The sequence below is a fragment of the Zootoca vivipara genome, chromosome 7 (assembly GCF_963506605.1).
Source record: "Zootoca vivipara chromosome 7, rZooViv1.1, whole genome shotgun sequence".
NCBI classification, from domain to species: domain Eukaryota; kingdom Metazoa; phylum Chordata; class Lepidosauria; order Squamata; family Lacertidae; genus Zootoca; species Zootoca vivipara.
In genome coordinates this window covers 55,619,937-55,638,661 of record NC_083282.1, presented here as the reverse complement: position 1 = coordinate 55,638,661, position 18,725 = coordinate 55,619,937, and the positions used below count along the sequence as shown (strand labels likewise).

General features: G+C 42.4%; 1 protein-coding gene across 1 annotated transcript in view; it reads right to left on the bottom strand.

The window, feature by feature from the left end:
• TMCC2 (transmembrane and coiled-coil domain family 2) overlaps nucleotides 1-15,096 on the bottom strand; it is a 93,499-nt gene extending 78,403 nt beyond the window's left edge. The window contains exons 1-2 of the mRNA XM_035122736.2: nucleotides 14,867-15,096; nucleotides 14,255-14,476 (exon numbers count right to left, since the gene is read on the bottom strand). Of these exons, the coding sequence (XP_034978627.2) occupies nucleotides 14,255-14,443 (189 nt within the window). The 5' untranslated portion in view covers nucleotides 14,444-14,476; nucleotides 14,867-15,096. The remainder of the gene's footprint in view (nucleotides 1-14,254; nucleotides 14,477-14,866) is intronic.
• Nucleotides 15,097-18,725: the final 3,629 nt, after the last annotated feature.

Here is an 18,725-nt window from a genome sequence, read left to right as displayed (position 1 = left end):
CTTCCAAAGTCCAGTTATCTTCCTCCATAAAAAGAGAGAGGAGCAGGAGCCTTGAAGCTGCCCACTGACAACACATGGACAGCAAAACTGAGTAGGCACGAAAAGAGGGCACTGGCCTTAGTCTTCTCTACCATAGTGAGATATCCAATCACAGAACTGTAGAGTTGGAAGGGATCCCAAGGGCCATCTAGTCCAACCCCCTGCAATGCAATGGAATCTTTTTGCCGAACGTGGGACTCGAACCCACAACCCTGAGATATATAGTATTTCTGTTTAAATGGTGGCCATTTTTTCCACATCTGCACATACAGTACATATAAATTAAGATAGGGGATTTTATGCAGATCTGTGACCTCTTTTGTCCTTTCTTTGTGGTGAAGTATCTCTTTCTTCGTTGTTTTTGTTTGTTTGTTTGCCAAGCATGAGTGGTCATCCTACTGCTTCCCAAAGTGGCCAGCTAACTATTACTGAACTGTACTCAGAAGCAGTCCACGAAGGCAGCAGGCCTCTCCTGCTGTTAGTTCCCAGCAACTGATATTTAGTGGCATACTGCTTCTGAACCTGGAGGGTCTGGGAGATCAGCAGAGCATCAGCAGAACCTGCCAATTGGTTCCACTAGCATAGTGGCTAAGGTGTTGGACTAGGATCTGGGAGGCCAAGGTTCAAATCCCCACTCAACCACGAAGCTCACTGAGTGACCTTGGGCCAGTCATTGCCTCTCAGCACAATTTAATTTACAGGGTGGTTGAAAGGATAAAATGGGGAGGAAGAAAGCCATGCATGGTCACCTTGAAGCTCCTTGAAGGAAAGGTGGGAATATAAAGGCAATAGGTATAGAAATAAATAAAAGACCTGCTCTTTGCCAGAACGTACAAAAGTGCAATACCATTGGTTGAATCTAATGCAGTCACTGCATGAATGGAACAGATTAAAGGAGTAGTGGGGAGGTTCCAAAGTTGCTTTGCGAGTGCAATGACTTTGTTGGATGCAACCTAATTAAAGCAATGATTTAAAATAAAATAAAAACCACCACCCATAACCTCAAAACAATAATTACATGCCACACATTACAAGGAGGACACGATAATGATAGTATGCCTCTCAATCTCATGTGACAAGAGTGCTATTTGCACAAAAACTTGCTTATGGGCCTCCCAGAGGCATCTGTTTAGCCACTGTGAGAACAGAGGGCTGGACTAGATAGGCTTTTGACCTGATCTAGCACAGCACTTTTTGTGTTAATATAATTAACCCCAAGCCTTGATATATAATAAAACTGTGTCCTATTCAATCATGGTTGTATTAACTTGCCAATCTTACCTGAGTGAGTCAATAACAGCCTTCAAAGCATGAAACTTGACTCATTTTCCAAACAATGCAAATTAAAATTTTAGACCAATTACCAATGTGCATTGCTAGTGACAAAAGTGTAGGAGTCTGTTTCCATATATTGCACATATATACAGAGATATCTTACTTATATGCAAAGGCAGACACCTAAAGCTTTTGTCCCTTTGGATAATCTAATTTATTGTTCTGGCTAAACAATTGACCTAATTAAAAAAAATAATTGTAAAACTGACTTCAAGGTACATACTTAAATGTGTTTTTATTGGAACAGCTTGCAGGGCTTGCTCTGAAGGTACTGAGGCCCAAACTCATGATAACTTTTGACACGGTAAAGTCACCGTGAAGTGATCTTATGGCAGCAATATCATTGCGTATGTGTGTCATAGCTGTAAAGTTTTCCCTTTTCTCGTGAGGAAGCCTATTCAGCATAAGGGAATTTCCCTTAAAAAAGGGGAGAACTTGACAGCTATGATGTGTGTACACTCTCGTGTAACAACAGCAAATAATTATAATGGCAAAGCAGAAAAATTCAAAAGGCAGAATTTGACCCAACCTGGTAAATACTGGTTTTTACCACTGGGGGGCAGACAAACAAAATACAGTACAGTATGACATGAAACCAACATTTGTAAATAATATAAAAAAATTCCTTCAGTAGCACCTTAAAGACCAACTAAGTTTTTATTTTGGTATGAGCTTTCGTGTGCATGCACACTTCATCAGATACACTGAAACGGAAGTCACCAGACCCTTATGTATATTCAGAGGGTGGGGGTGGGGGTGACGGGAATGGGTGATGGGCTGATAGGAGTGGTAAACCTGTTGATGACTGTTAATGACTGTTAATGACTGCAATTGGTCTTGCGGGGGGGGGAGCAACGGCTGAGGTGCTAAGGAAAGCTTGATAATGATAAAGATGATAGTGGTCGTGTTTGTTCTGGGTAATTACCACAGCAAAAGAAAGATTCTGACCATAGATACAACCTTCAGTTCAAAAAATCACTGTGTTTCAGTAAGCCCCTCCCCCATGACTTAAAGGTGAAAGCACTTTGCCTTTGCCGTACAAACGAGAGTCTTGGTTGAAAAGAAATGAGATTATATATATATATATATATATATATATATATATATATATATATATGTTTATTATTAAATTAATATCCCATCTTTCACCCCAAAGCTGTCCTTCCCCCCCCCTTTATCTCAACAACAACCCTATGAGGTAGATCAGGCTGAGAGATTGTGGCTGGTCCAAAGCCCACACAGCAAGCTTCATGACTCTATGGAGATTTGAACCCGTTCTCCCAACTTCTAGTCCAGCACTTTAACCACTACACCACATTGGGCCCAAATGTAGCTAATGTGAGCCCTAGATAAGTCCCACCGAACCCAATGTGACAAGTCAGTTGCAACTAACTCAAGACCCACTGCTTCCAATGGAGCTTAGTCAAGACAAGTGGGACCTGTCACAAAATGTTTCACTGTGGAGTGCTCCTGTTCAAAGTGCCAGCCAGCCAGCCATGTCCTCATCTTCTTCCAGGATACTCCATTACATCAACAACTGAGTTTTCCAGCTCTCTCCCAAACAGATAGCATTAGCATTCTGTGCCCCCTGAACATGATAAATTCTCACTGGGCTTTGGGAGGGGGGGTTGCTCCCTTGTCGTCGTCCCCCCCAAACCTACTGATACCTCCTTTTTGTGCACAGGTGATGTCATTTGGGCACTCACTGTTGAAGAAGTATTATTATTATTATTATTATTATTATTATTATTATTATTATTGGAATCATTTGCTTTGCAAATGGCAGGTGGCTGGCACAGAATGACTGTTGCTCAAATCCAGGACGGACAGACAGAAGTTAAAGTGAAGTTATGCTGCAGAAGAGGGCACAGATTCATCTGTGTTACAAATGCAGTCTGATAATATTCTCTTATTCAGCAAACCCATTCCGCCAGCAAAAGGGCTCTAGCCTTCACAACAGGGCTTCCCCCCCCCTTCCCCTCCCGCTGCACACCCCCTACACCTCACCCATATCTCCTCTGGAGGGTAGAGAGGCAACCGACCCACACCATAGCTGCAAGCTGCAGAACCATGAAAGCACACATACACAAAACTGTCCACGTAATTCAATGTGAAAAAGGATGTGTCTGCTAGGAATGGCAAGCCTATCTCAGTTTGCATGTTCTCTTGTTGGTTATTGCTTCTCATGGGTAATTCCTCCATTTGGCTTGAAGTCTAAACACTGGTGCCTGCTTTGGACCAGTGTGACACACTTACACATCACCAAAAAAAGAAGAAATGAATAATCAAAAAAGAGGACATAGATCTGAATAAAATTTCCATATGCTACCGGTAATTTATATGCCTAGATGCAACAGACACTACAATTTAGACAGTAATGCAATACATTTCACCATAGTGGGGTAGACTATGAGCAGATGACCTGTGTGCTTGCTCAGTCGGCCCTCCATGTGCTCACTGTGGGTGGGGAACTTCAGGGCCCCTGCTCGCTCCCCCTGCAGTGATTTTCTTTCTTTAAGCCAGATTTCAGGCCAACTGAACAGTTTATAACCAGTATGAGGTTGGCCGCAGCTCTTGAAGCAAAATCAAATGTGACCTGAAATGGTGCGTGTGTCTGCGCTCGCACGCACGCCTTCCCTTATCCTCCTTAAATGTCACCTCAAACAGAAATGAAAGAAACTGCACACATCTGCCATCTGAAGTCCTGAGGAATTGTGACCTTTATATCTAATTAATTTACTTGTTTAACTCACACAAATCCACTTGGGAAAACTGGTTTTTCAAGATCCATGCGCTATTCCCCCTGAAAGGTTATTAAACATCACGGAACATTTACGTGTCTTGAAATCCCACATATAGATTTAGCAAAGTATTGTTTAAGGATTATTTATGTACTGTAATGTAATTTCTACCCACATGATCTCACAAAAGTGACCCCAGCCCAAGGCAGGGTTTGGTAAAATATTAAACCATATCATGAATATAAAAGACCCTCAAACTAGCATCCGGTACAATAGAGAATCATAATCGTGATTATGGCAGAATTCTGTGTGAGCACCTCAACAAGTGCAGGAGGCAGGAAACGAGTTGCCAGCAAGCATGAAGTGTTGCAAAGGGTCCACTTACAAACACTGTGTTATCATAAGGGCGGCATAATGATAAAGTTAACATTTAGCATAAGTTATGCAGCACAACACTCCATGCACCAAATGTTTGAGCATGCAAGAGAATGACTGAAACCCATAGTAGCAAACCAGACAGTAGCTGATAAATGATTTTACAGGGCGGTCACTAATCATGTCATTCCAGAGCCCAAGCTGGTACTGTTCATGCTGCCTGACAGCAAATATATTCAGGTAACCCGTAGGGGACTTGGCTCACCTTGACAATGACCTTCTAAGACTGAAAGGCAATAGCTTATTCTCCCGCAGGACACACATTTCAAGCATACTATGCAAGAACTCTGACACTGGACATACTAATCTTCATGGGTAAAAAAGGGCAAATGTCACAGCTATCCCACAAGGCGAGACGTTAATGTCTCCTGACAGAAGTAGGCTTCTAATCTTCAGAGACGTCGAACCCTGAAACAGTCTCTCCAGAATGGTGCCAGAAACAAAGACAGTAAGTGGTTTTAAAACTGAGCTGAACACAGTTAACTATAGGTATTCAATACTGCATTTTAATTTCAAACTGCCCAAGTACCATTCTAGGAATGATTTCCCTTTGCTATCCCTTCAGGTTTTGAAGTGCACAGCCGAGCAGGGGAAGGAGATCACCTATTTTCACAAGGCAAGGTTAGGAAATTTGTTTGCACATTTGTGCCAAATTCACAACATATTTGCAAGTTGATGGACTGCTGATAATTAACATAACCTGCACATTAGTTTAACCAACATGACAGGTGCCAAATTGCAGGTGGTGAAAAGACTGCATCTCTGCAACATTCTACAGTATTTCAAAATCAAACCACTCAAATGTGAAAAATGTTAAGTCAGCTTCTGCAAAAACTTTGTGGAAACTGAAAATGTAAAACGCATTTGAGTTCCCTTTTAGTCCACTGCAAACCCTTTAGCATTTTAGTTTTTACCATCTGGTTTACAGCGTTTATTGCTGCAGCTCAAGAGGACTAGAAACTTGCTGCTTTTGTTTCCAAATGGAAGTTGGGCTTCTTGTGGGGTGCAAAACAAAATACTTAAATATGTAATTATGTTTAAAAGCTTTGGCTCCAGGCCAAAGAGCAACAACGCATTTGTGGATCCTTGGTCCTTGGCTCCTAGTTCCTGATTCTAGTCTCCCTACCATGCAGTGCTGAAACTTGCTTGAACTTCTTGTGATGTTAACATTGGATTGTTGCATGATTCTGTCATGTTTGAACCTAGACTAATTCTCTGTGTTTGAGCTTAATGTGTTTGAAACACACTGCATCTGCAACCCTGCCCTCATTGGTGAGTCCTTTGGCGAAGGTTCGTATCTCATGCAATTGGGACCCTACACCTGAGGGTATTTCCTGGAGCATGACATCCTGCTTCACCGTCATCCCAATTCCCAACAAAAATCCCACCCCCACTCACCAATGCTTTTATTAGGCCCAGAAAAAAGCTTCCATTGGTACCAATGGGACTTGCTAATGTTGCGTTTAGCATCCTGTCTAATGTGGCTCTCAGTTCCCACCTCAACAGTGTCAGGAAACAGGAGGAACAGCTATACTGCTACTATGCTGGAGAGTTGTCTGAGCCCATGATTTAACTGCAGGGGAGATTTTCCCAGGACAAAGTTTAAGTGCCCAGCTTGCAAAGAATTATGACAGCTCCTTACAATGCAAAACATTCATAGTTATGTAAAAGAACAGGACCTATAAACAGTCACGCTAAGATAAGGAAAGCAACGCTGATCTCACTGCACTCTGGGCTTGGAAGGAGCCTGACTTGCACTTCACCAAGGTCTAAATTATATTCCGTTACACTCAGCAAAATGTGCAAGAGAAGAATACACCCAATAGAAAACAAAAACTGCTAGCTTAAAACATTCAGGTCTTCATTTATTACAAAGACAGAATGCCTATAAACACAAGCAACTGAAAAATGAGACCGAAGGCTGTCATTTACTAAGTTTTCACTCAGAAGACTGCACTAAATCTTTATAAAGAAAAACATACAGTGATGGTTGGTGTGCTAGAGTTTGGGCATTGATTGCCTAAGGCAGAGGTAGGGAACCAGTCTCCCTCCAGATGTTGCTGGAATACAACTCCATTTATGACCATCAGAAGTGAGGAGAGCAGTAGAGCCCAACCTGTGCCACCCCACCAGCTGCTAATGCAGAAGGTCCCATGTCCAACCTCTGGCATTTCCTATTCAAGCAGATCAGATAGCAGGTGGCAAGAAAGGCTCTGGTGTGAGATGCTGGGGGAATGATGCTGGTGGCCAGAGGAGACAGTGCTGGGCTGGATAGTCTGGCCTGGATAAGGCAGCTTCCTATGAAAAGTAAGACAGTCACTGCCACTGGGCACCAACCAAGAGGAAAGAGGAGCATAACAGAAGGAAACACAAGGTTACAGAGACACAGGGGCTGCTATGTCAGCATAGTGTGGTAGGGAGCCTGCAGCCTACAACCAAACTTCAGGAAATCCACAACCAACCATCATGCAACCCATAGCATCATCCAGCTCTTCAGAGTAATGGAAGGGAGTGAGGAAGGAGAGAGAGAGATGGGGTGACACAGAGGAAGATCAAGGGATAACAGAGAGAGAGATGCAATGTTGTACACTTCCACTACTTTTGGCAGCCACTCCACTCTCCATCAGATGTGTGCCCACCTGCAGTTCCAACTCCTAGTTGCCTTTTCCAATGAGTTAATGGACCTTCGTAGGAAAAAGGTCCTCCATCTTTTCTTTAAACTATCCCCACCCCTAGCAAAATTAAGAGGCATGTAAAAATGGGAATATTTGTTTGCTTTCTAGAAGCACTTTGCCTCAAGCTGGCAACAAAGGTTCACTTTGTGGAATCACTCAATGCTTCATGCCCAGCTCATCACTCTAAGGATTCTGCACGGTGCATATTTTTAGTTGCAGAAATCCCAAATGAACTTGTGGCCTGCTATTAGCAACGTGTTTTTAATCTCTGGAAGATGCTACTAGAAAAAATTGGGATATGTCACTACATCTGGGGGAAGGTTGCCAAAAAATCATATTGGTAGCAGATCAGTAAAAGCTTGGTCAGCAGTTCGAAACCAATTCTCCATAGGACTTTCAATTCTCCCTTTAGTAAAGTTAAGGGGTGTGTATTTATTTATGACACTGAATTTAATATGAACTCACACATCCTGTTGCTGAGCTTATAACTGCTGCCCATCCAGTCTTAGGCATAATTAGGTCATCCATCTGCTGTTGTGTCTTGCCAGGACTTTTTCCCAGTCCACTTCTGCTCTAAAAGGCTTGCTCATCACCAGATGATTTGATCTTTTATTTGGATAAAGGTACCTGTATGTATGCAACCCTACACTCTTTCCTCCCCAGTCACAGGAGAACAGATTCTTTCCTGCTAAGGATCCAACAGAACATTAGAGTCTGAATGTTCTGCAACAAAGAGGGTGCATATTTTTACAGCAGCACCTTTGTTATTAAATTAACAGATCAAACCCAGCTTTAACCAATGAGGTGAATGTGGGGCTATTGATATGATGCTGAAATATAGAGATCTATGAATGAAGGTCCAGGTTCAGTTCCCAATATGTCAGTTAAAAGGGCACCCTGGGCAGATTTTAACAAAAGGAGTTGTATGAATGAGTCTTCGTGGGATTCCACTTTTGGAGAAAATGGATGCTTGAATAGTCCCATGCTTCTGCTTTCCAGTGCAAGGTTTAATATGCTGAAAGCAGACCTTTACCTCTCCTGAATGCTGACATGTGGATTTTAAGTGCTTTGCTGGTCATGAGGTTTTGGCAAACGCCTGATCCTGCCACCCTCTGGAGCTGGCTGCATGAAGGGAGACTTGTTAGTCTTGTCCACTTCTGCAGCACACCCATCTCAAAATGCGAGCTCTCTTTTCACATGCTACAACTTGTGGCAGAAAGTAGGAATGCAGACTTACTTGTTCACTCTCAACATTGTGAGTTGTAAAACAGGGATGGGGAACCTATGGCCCTCCAAATGTTGCTGGAGTACAATCACCATCATCCTTGACCTTTGGCTACTCTGGCTGATTGGAGCTGAACAACATCTGGAGAGGCATAGTTTCACCATCCCTGTTATAAAGTGTTAAACGGCCGTGTGTCAAACTTCTTTCCATTCATCTAACCCACTGTTACCTATTCTGATCCAAGTGGTTCCCAAACTCCCCACCCCCCACCCCACTTGAAATTTGCTGAATAACCACTTAACGATTTTTCTGCCTATGGTAGCAATTATAATCCATTATGCTAGATGCTGCATGGTTTTTAAGTGTATTCTTATTGCTTCTTTTATTTCTTATATTGTATTATGGTTTGAATTAATTAAAAACCAATATGGATATTCAGTGTAATGGATGTGCTCTCTCCCATCGTCAACCACAAATCCACAGACATGGACCACCTGAGTGAAGCTCTTGGACCACTTGTGATCTATGGGCCACGGTTTGAGAACCCCTGAAATAGATGATAAATAACAGGGGGACAGAGCAGAAGTCCCACAATGCACCCTCTGGTTGAAGTCCTGAAGGTAGAAGTCAAACCGCCATAACTTGCCCCCCGCCCAATCTCCCAGTCAACCGATGGATACCATAGTGAATGGTATTAAAAGTCACCAAGCTGGTCTAGGAGAATCAACAGGGTAGCATTCCTCCTGCCTCTCAATAAAGTTCATCAATCAGGCCAACCAAGGCTGGTTCAGTTCAGTTCAATTCAATTCAAGCCTAAAACCAGATGGAAATGGGTCCAGGTGATTGGCTTCATACAGACATGCATGCAGCTGGCATCCTCTCTATTACCCTGCCTAAGAAAGGAACATTCACAATTGGGCAGTAGTTATGCAATATATCAAGCTCGGAAACTTCAAATTTATATACAAATTTGATGATGATGATGATGATGATATCTGCCCAGGAGAGTAATTCTTAGAAAAATCATACAAAGATCCAGTGATAAATCTTTAGGATACACATATCACACATGTAAAAAGGGACTACATCTAATCCAAGCACTGTAACTCCTGCCTTGGTAACATTCCTACCTACTAACTGGTTTATCAACCAATTACTAGGATTGATGCTGTGCTGGAATAGTATACCAACTATTCGCTCAAGGTGTTAGATTATTGGAATAAGTTCTGTGCTTAATACTTAGTGAAGTATCGATTATAAGAGTTGTATTAACATAGGAGAGAATAAAGCGTTAAAAAGGCATCTTGCATTTGTCTGATCTCGGGGCTATAGAAAGGGAGGCTACTGGTGATAACTGGCTGCTTTATAACATCTACTTTTGGTTTGGTTCAAGGATTCATTTCAACTATATACAAGATCTTGCTTGAAGCTTCCTCAGAGGAGGTTTTAGGCCAGCACTACCGGTTCCACCGTCGAGCCTATGGCGCACTGCACGGTGTTGCAACTTTGACACAGTGAACTGAGCAGAACAGAAGGCAAGGGGTGGAGGGAGCACTGAATTTTGGCCTCACACAGGGTGCCGCTGAAAAGTGAAATACCAAAGTACGCCCCTGGCTTCATTTGAGTGCAATCTGGCTCCATAAACCTGGTGAGAGCAGAATTAGGATATGGTAACCAATGATGAAATTTGGAGGGAAAACTTGTCCAAAGCTACCGGTACCTTAAAATCCTTATCTGTGCAAACTAGGAAGCTGTATTTGAAGTTGGTCCACTGCTGGTACTTTAATTATTTCATAAAATTTATACACCACTTGACTGTAAACCAAAACATCAACGAAGTATACAAAAAGATAAAACAAAACAAAAAAGCTTTTGAACAGTACTTTAAAACATACAAATAGTTAAAACCCTAAAACAGATTAAAATTTACAACTTTGTGAGCATCTGAGTAGGGTTGTCTAAACAAGAATGTTTTCAGCAGGCACCGAAGAAAATACAGTGAAGGTGCTTGCTTGATATCAAAAGACAGAGAGTTCCAAAATGTCAAGAAAGTTCTCTTTTGTGTGCAAGAATTGCCCCCTCTGTGTTAGAAGGGGTGTGGAATTATAGGCTCCTATCATTGGGGGGGGAATGCACATATTTCTTTGCTTTTCTTACTCTGCTCTGTATTGTAAAATATATTGCTTGTTTATTGTTTTATGTTTGCTTGAAATAAAAATGCAATAAAAATGCAAACAGCACCCCTTTTTTAGTTCCATCAGGCATTCCAACCATGAAATTATGAAAAATTGCAAAATCAAATATAATCAATATTCTGTCATTAATAGATTGGCTACCCTGATGTTAAAAATCGGGTCTGGGTTGTGAACGGCTGCGCTTTTGGTAATTCAGCTCTACTTTTTAGCTTGTGTAAACTAACACAGTTCTTCTGAAGACAATGAGTTACAGCCATCTGTGTTTCCTGCTTTACTACATTATTGTTTCATACTATAAAATGGAGAACCCAGATGCTCCTTCATTTTTACAAAGCATGGCAAAAAGAAAGAAAGGAAAAGGAAAACACCACACATACTAAGTGCGATTATTGCTAAGTGCTAATTGTTATTACTGACCATTATGTTATCAACGGAGAACATTTTTTTTCATGCATTAGCATATAATGGGTTTCTGAAAAACACCCATTTTGGTCTCTTATCTTGTTATTTTCAAGAAAAAGGGATAATAAATAATTAGCATTCCATATCCCTTCTGGTCATAGTTTGTTCCGTGTTCCAGTTAGGGAATCGGAAGGAAACTGTTCGTTATGTTTTTCTTTGATGCCACTGCTATTCCTAGTACATTATGTCTAGCACACCACTATTTGAAATTTCCTGATACTCCCTAAAATGCCATTTGTGCCTCTCCCATTCCAAGAAGCAATAAAAGGTCTGCAGTGGAACTTACTAAACAGCCTCCTCTACAGCAGCACACTCTAATCTATATATTCCATCACCTGTGGATGTTCTTGCTCTCTGGTTTTAGTACAGTCAAATAAAAAGCATCCCAGGGGAGTGAGCAGGGGCCATTTTCTGACTGTAAATGTGTTTAATCCTATCAGAGGAGATGAACATTCCTTGTTGATCTCCTTAGTGGCTGCTGCAATGGGTTACTACTGTGTGTTCAACAGGTTATGTTCAGGGCACCAAGTCCTGCTTCAGTGTGCTCAACAAAGACCCACTGTAGCCAAATTGCTTCAGTTGTTGCAGCTTGAATAGTAAGAGAGGCCTCTACTGATCAGGCTAACACAAGGGGAATTACACTGACGCAAACTGTGGTAAGTGTGGTTGTGTATTAAGCATTGCTGACATTCTACAGGTCAATCTATTTGCCCCTCCTGTCCACAACTCTGGCTGTCAGTGGCTCTCTAGGGTCTCAGGGAGAGAGGCCCTTCCCATTACCTGCTGCTTGATCCTTTTAACTGCAGGTGCAAGGAACTGAACCAGGGGCTTTCTGTACTTTCTCTTCTACCCTTGCATCCAATTTGGAAGCTGCAGCTAGTGCAAAATGTAGCTGCTAAGAACGCTCAAGGGGGGATTCACCTCTGCACATGTTACAACAGCAATGCAAGGGCTGCACCGACTGGCTATTAGCTACCAAGCCAGGTTCATGATTTTGCTGTTGACATTTTAAAGCCTTAAATGATTTGGGATCAGTGGGCTTAGCGAACAGTTTTCCCTGGTACAGACCAAGTCAAAATTTAAGAGCCTCCAAGGAAAGAAACCCTGCCGGTTGTTCTACGACCAGCAAATTGTCACCTGGTGACAACATGGAAGTGGGATTTCTCAGTAGTCACACTCACTTTCTCCAGAGACAGCAGTAACTAGTTTTAAATGTTTTTTTAAAAATACAAATATGTTTACCCAAACTTTCCTGGACTTTGTTACCTAATTCTGTAACTTACTACTTTTTATGCACAGTTTAGTTTTACCTATGAGATACAGTTTTAGTCAGCTACATAAAAGTTTTATTCGATTGTTGTATATTTATATGCATTTCTGTTGATTTTTGAAAGTTATATTTTAAGTGAACAACTTGAAGACTACTTTTTCTATTAAGCAGTGTATACATTTGATCACTAAATAAATAATCCATTCTTCCTATTGCCTTCCAAGCTGCCTCTGCATAATTATTTCTATTAGAACAGCAGCAAGGATCTCCTGCTGAGGTCAATTGAAAAGGAGCTTGCTGCCATGCAATTTTATGATATTACAAGCATATCTAAGATCAGCCTTCCAGATGTTTTGGACTAAAACTCTCATAAACACCAGTCAACATAGGTAGTCCAAAATACTTGGAGGTTACCTGACTGGTGAAGGTTGCCTAACATTATGACATAATAGTGACCAAATTGAAAAACAAATGGAACAACTTTCTTCCACTATATAAATGTATTTTCCCCTGCTTGTTCGTCTAGAGGGGAGTCTTACTTTCCAAAGGTGATTAAATCACTATGTATAAGTCTACAAAAACATAGTATTAGAACTTCCACTTGAGTGTAACCTTTTACACTCTTTGTCTATACACTTAAAACTACTTTACCAAACAGGTTAACAAATATCACTCTATTTTTACAGAAGCAAAGTGACTCAACAGCACACACACACACACACACACACAAGGAAGCAGCTGTGAATGCTGGGAAATTCCTGAACCACAAGCCATTCATACAGATTATACTCATCACACAACCCTTAATGCATAGCACTGCCAAGAAGAGCTATTTTGCATAATGTGTCTGTGTCATAGCTGTGTATAAAAGTTCTATTTTATCACTGATAAAGATTTTTTTCAGATGCATTTTGCAACCACATAAAGATTTACATGGCTACATTGTAAGGGAAAAGGAAGCTTTGAATTGTATCATGCAATGGATATATATACAGTATATATAAGTGTTGGTTCACCCCAATGGCCCATTAAGATCTAGCATCCTACCTGTGACCACGTACAATATTAAGGGTTTGGGAGAAACCAAAGAACAAGACGCAACCATTATAACAGAATGAACGATTTCCTGACATTCACACTTGGCTTCTAGCAAGCCTGAGACGAAGCTGCATGCCTGAACCATTTTGGCAAAGAAATAAACATGTGAAATGTCCCTGTTGTGCTATTGGCTGTTACGACATCTCACGGCATTAAGCCACCGGCATACAATTGGGCATAAATTGACACACACAGAGAACAAATAACAGTAAGTTATAGTTCTTATGGAACAGCCACTGGGCAAAATCTGGAACTAGATACTATTAAGAGCACAATCCAGTACAGTATATGTCAACCAAATAGTAAGTCCAACTGAATTTGACAGGACTCACTTCTAGGCCTGGAGTCCAAATGCATTTATAATAAAAATGATTGTGTGACACAGGTGTTCCAAAAATCATTGAATCTGATTGAATCAACACTGTCTGCACCAGTGCTGGGATGCATTACAAAAAATGTATCTGTATAACAAGAACATGGCAAAGATGACTTAAAGGTGGACCAATATTATTTATATGAGTGTAAGGAATCCTCACACCAGGAACTTGCTAGGCAAGTTGGATATTGTTACCATTTGGTAAACATTGGGTTGACTGACATGCCTTCAAAAAGACAGCTCATAAATGCGGCACCTGTAATATTTTTGCAGCTGTCAATAATTTAAACGTCTGCCAGTTGGAAACTGGAATGTGCGTTCCAAGCAGCAATAAAAACAAATGAAAATATGCCTTCTTTTCTTTTTTTTCGTTCAAAAGGGAGATAGACCTACCAAAGCTTACCTTTAAATCAGGAGGCTTACTTCGGGTAACAGGATGGGGAGGAGGGTTTGGATTGGAGGCAGCCAAATCTGACAGGGCGGCAGCTGAATCCCCAGCCTTGGCATCCATGGTGGATAGGACAGGGGCATCTTCAGCCCCAGCAGAGTCTTCGTCTGATTGCTGCAGCTCATCCGATTTGCACCTCTTCATGCTGGGTGAGAGGTCGGGCTTGCCCTTCTGCTTCTTGAAAGCATTGCAGATGAAAAACAGAGGGGAAGAGATGGGGAAGTGGGGTTGGGGGAGAGGGGGGGGAGAAGAGGACCAGACAGGCTTGATCACCACTGAAGACTGAAGTTCATTTCACCTGTGAGATGCATGCAGGGAGCCAAACAGGCCATAGGGAGGAGCTGGGGAGAAGATGCCTCCATCCAAACACACTGCATTGAGTAGCAGCAGAAGTGGAACCACCACCATTGCCACTAACACCACTAACCCCCCCCCCCCCATTAAACTTTGGCTGCAGCCACATCTGCAAAAGGCAGTGGCTGGAATTTGATGGGGTGCGTGTGCAGATGCCATGGATTGATACTCACCCCCCTCCCTCCTTCTCTCCCTCCTGGCAATGCCACTCACTGTTTAGGAAAGCAAACGAGCGACTCGGCTCTTCGCGCCGCCTTGCAGGGCTGCAAATTCCCATCCGATGAGTGCATGTCTTCTCCCTTTCATTCAATGTCCCGGACAGCTGCTCTCTGTCTGCCTTGCTATCTCCCCAGCCAGCCAGCCAGCCAGCCGCCGGCCGACCCACCCTCTCCCTCTCTCACTCTGAGAACCCACTTTACGCCGCTCCTGCCGAGGCTCAAGAGCAAATCCCTCAGCCTAACCCACCCATCTAAGCCAGCCGGCTTGATAGTCTGACTGACAGTCGGGCCGGGCCAATCAGAGCCCGAGCCCGATCTGGAGAGCGGCAGGAGGCAGACCCCGCCGGGCACTTTCCAGGCTTGGTTGGCCGGTACCCCTCATCTTTCCCCGCCTCGGCCCCCGCCCGCCCGCGTGCCGGCCCCCGCCCGCTTCCCGGGAGCTGTCGATGGGGGAATGGTGCTGCACAGCCAGGGCTGCGGATTTGCAGTGCAGGCAGCCGCTGTCCTCGCAGCGTTGCGGAGGCTGGGAGTGGGGGGGAGCGGGAGCCCGAGGAACCGGTCGCTGTATTGGCGAGGCGCTTCCGCCTTGTGAAGGGACTCCTCGGAGGACCCCTGCCTGGCGCTGCTTGTGGGAACGTGGCGAATGGTCTCCGTGATGCATCAGGAGGAGGAGAAGCGCCACCTCTCCCATTGCCATGGGAACTCCTCCCACCACCTCGCTCCTGGCCGGGGGCTGGTTTTGCCTTTAATCCGTCAGCAGGTTCCCACCCAAGGACTACGTTGCAGCTTTATCAACTTGATTATCTTCCTATTATTATTGTTGTTACAATTGCCATTATTACCGTTGTTGTTGTGTTTGTGCATTTCTGATACGCAGGCATCATAGATGTTTTCGATTCGAATCCAAGTATTTTCTCTTTCTTCCCCTTTCTTTTCTTCTTCGTCTTTCCCTCCCTTAGGAAAGGATGGAAGTCTATTTGCTAAACTTGTTTTTCAGCCTTACACAGGCCTCTAACTCGCACTCTTTCATTTTGTCTGGAGACTGCCGCTTTCGACATCTCTCTCTGTGTGTGTGTGTGTGTGTGTGTGTGTGTGTGTGTGTGAGAGAGAGAGAGAGAGAGAGAGAGAGAGAGAGAGAGAGAGAGAGAGAGAGAGAGAGAGAGAGAGACTGCGATGTACCAGAATCTGTGCAGAATAGAGACTCGTCTCCAGACTTTGTCAAAACCACACACTATTTGGCCTTTCCAAAAGGAAAAGGGAAAATCTTATTTGTATCCTGTGCTCACCCCCACCAACAAGAAGCTCAAGGCAGCATACATGGGTTTCCTCCCACTAGTGGACAAGGGTGGGTATTCCTTTCTTTAAAAGCTGGGCAGTGTGATGTATTGTAGCCTCTATATGATGTACTTCCTACAATCTCCCACTTTGTCTTTGATCCAGCCAACTCTTACAATCCTAAAAGAAAAATGTCATATGCAAAGGAGGCCTAAAATAAGAAAGCAGGTGACCACTGTTAGCAATATGTGACTCAGTGTTCTGTCTGTAACATCCTCTTGGAATTGTGTTACGCTTTCATTTGCCTCTTTGTTATTTGACATTTGTCAGTGTTTGTTGGTGTATATAATTAGAAAAACAATGATACTCCATTTGCATATTGTGATACATTTGTAGGACATCAAAGGCCTCACCTGAATCCAGTGATGACACAGGCATTTGCTGTTTCAGCAACAAAATCCTTGGGTACCAGGCAGTCTTGTTCTGCTCCTAAGAATGATTATAACCTTTGCTGAACCTAAATTTGAGAATTGCTATAACTTTAGGTCTGCCTTTTAAAATGTTCACAAGCTTTGTGGTCCAGGCAGAAAATGGTAGCACACTATAATCAATAACTTCAGACTATCGTTTGAGGCTGATGATGAGTTCAGAACAGAAGACCAAGTCTAGTACTCCCACACTATCTTTTTTAATCTTGTTTAAGCCCCATTGGCTGCTGTGCTAAACAACACATTCTAGAAAAATGCAATATAATTCAATGAACTAAGTTTAGAGTAGGTGGCTTGAGAACCACAGCCTTGCTTATGTGATGAGCCACTGTGCAGAACTGGGGTGAAGGGCATTCATGATGTGGCATTGGCAATAAATGCCATTTCCTTGCAGAGTTGTGACCCACCATGGTAAGTAATTGCATAATTAGTTGTTCAGGTCACCACACCACTGTAGTAGTTCAATACTAATGCTACACTGAAAACAGCTATTTTGACCAAATATGGTATAGTGGCATTTTGACCACTGCCAAGTCAAATGTGTTAGTGTAAACTTACTTATCCAAGATTTGGAAAAATAGACATTTATTATAGGATTGTAACTGAAAAGAAAAATAGCAGGACGGACTTGCCCCACTCGCTAATCAAATACAATGCATCTATGGCTCTGCCCAGTGCAGACACTCTGGCCATCACTGCATCAGAACGCCCGGCTACCTCTGATCTGCGTATATGATGCTTCCACTCTTATTGTAGTCCATACAAGTAGACAGACTGCTAATATTTTCAGAAGATCCTAACCTTAACCATAAAAACCATTAAATGCTAAGTCCATGGGATACTAGTTCTGTTAATATGTGCATGTATTTATTTATTTTTATTTATTTGCAATGGTACTGTGCCATATTGGCTCCACAGAACAAACCACACAAAAATGCCTAGTGCATAAATAATTTAAATCAGACTGCTTTGATATAAGCCATCTTAGTCCCGTGAAAGTCATTGAAACACATTTAATTGGTCTGTGAACAGCCATCACTGTAAAGTGATTCAATCATAGCTGGTCCCACCATGCACCAAGGAGAAGCAGGCTGTTTCAGTGGAGAATCAAAAGAGATAAAGGGAGAAATGTGTGGATGGGGTAGCAAAACATTTTGCAATTAAAAGGTTTATTTTTATTATTATACTGTAATTATCATTATTATTAGATTGTATTTGGCTGCCCATCAATATAATTGCCTAGGCAGTGTGCAAAATGCAATATATTAAAATAAAATAATTAAAAATATGTCAGTAAAAATAACATAAAAGCAGCAGAGACAGAATAAAACAATTTACAACTCAGTTGGCACAATGACAATGCAATGGAATATATCTTCTTTGGTGCCTTCACTGCCACTAAGTGAGCCCAATGATGAGCCCTCACCAGTGTTTTGTTGCATTCGACTGGAGTTTTCCTTCACTCACATTCAAGCCATATTCTAGCTTGTTTCCTTGTCTAATTTCTGGAGTATATCAGGGAACCAAGGGGGCTCCGTGAAGCAGGAGAGGGTGTTCAGCAGTGATCAAATCAATGGCCTGAGCCATCCAAATGTTCCAGCAGTCGGCCAGGGCTTCAGCAGAAGTGTCAGTCATATCAGCTGGGAAATTCTCAGCTTATCTTTTTTTCCCCTGAAGTGGAAGTCCAAGTGCTTTGGGCAGCAATTTGATCGGTAAAAACTAATTAAGGGCTTCATATCATCCTGTGGCCATAATATGAGGTTTCAGTGCTTTCACATAAATTGATTGATTCACTGAGAAAACTGCTTCAACAGACCACAAAATGACCTGTTTCATCCAAAGGAAAGGGCTCTGATGAAAATGAACTGTGATGGATACGTAAGCTCCTCTCATCTCATTTAAAGCATTTCCTGTTTCTGAGTAGTGCAAGTTATGTCAGCACAGAACAGATGTGTTCTAGTAGGTGGTCTCATTGGCTTGACTATTTCTGTAAAGAGTTATTTTTACATGCATAGCTCTAATAAAGCTTTATAAGCATATTCATTAGTCTGCATAAAGGCTGAAGCCTTAATGTCCCTGCTGCATAATTCA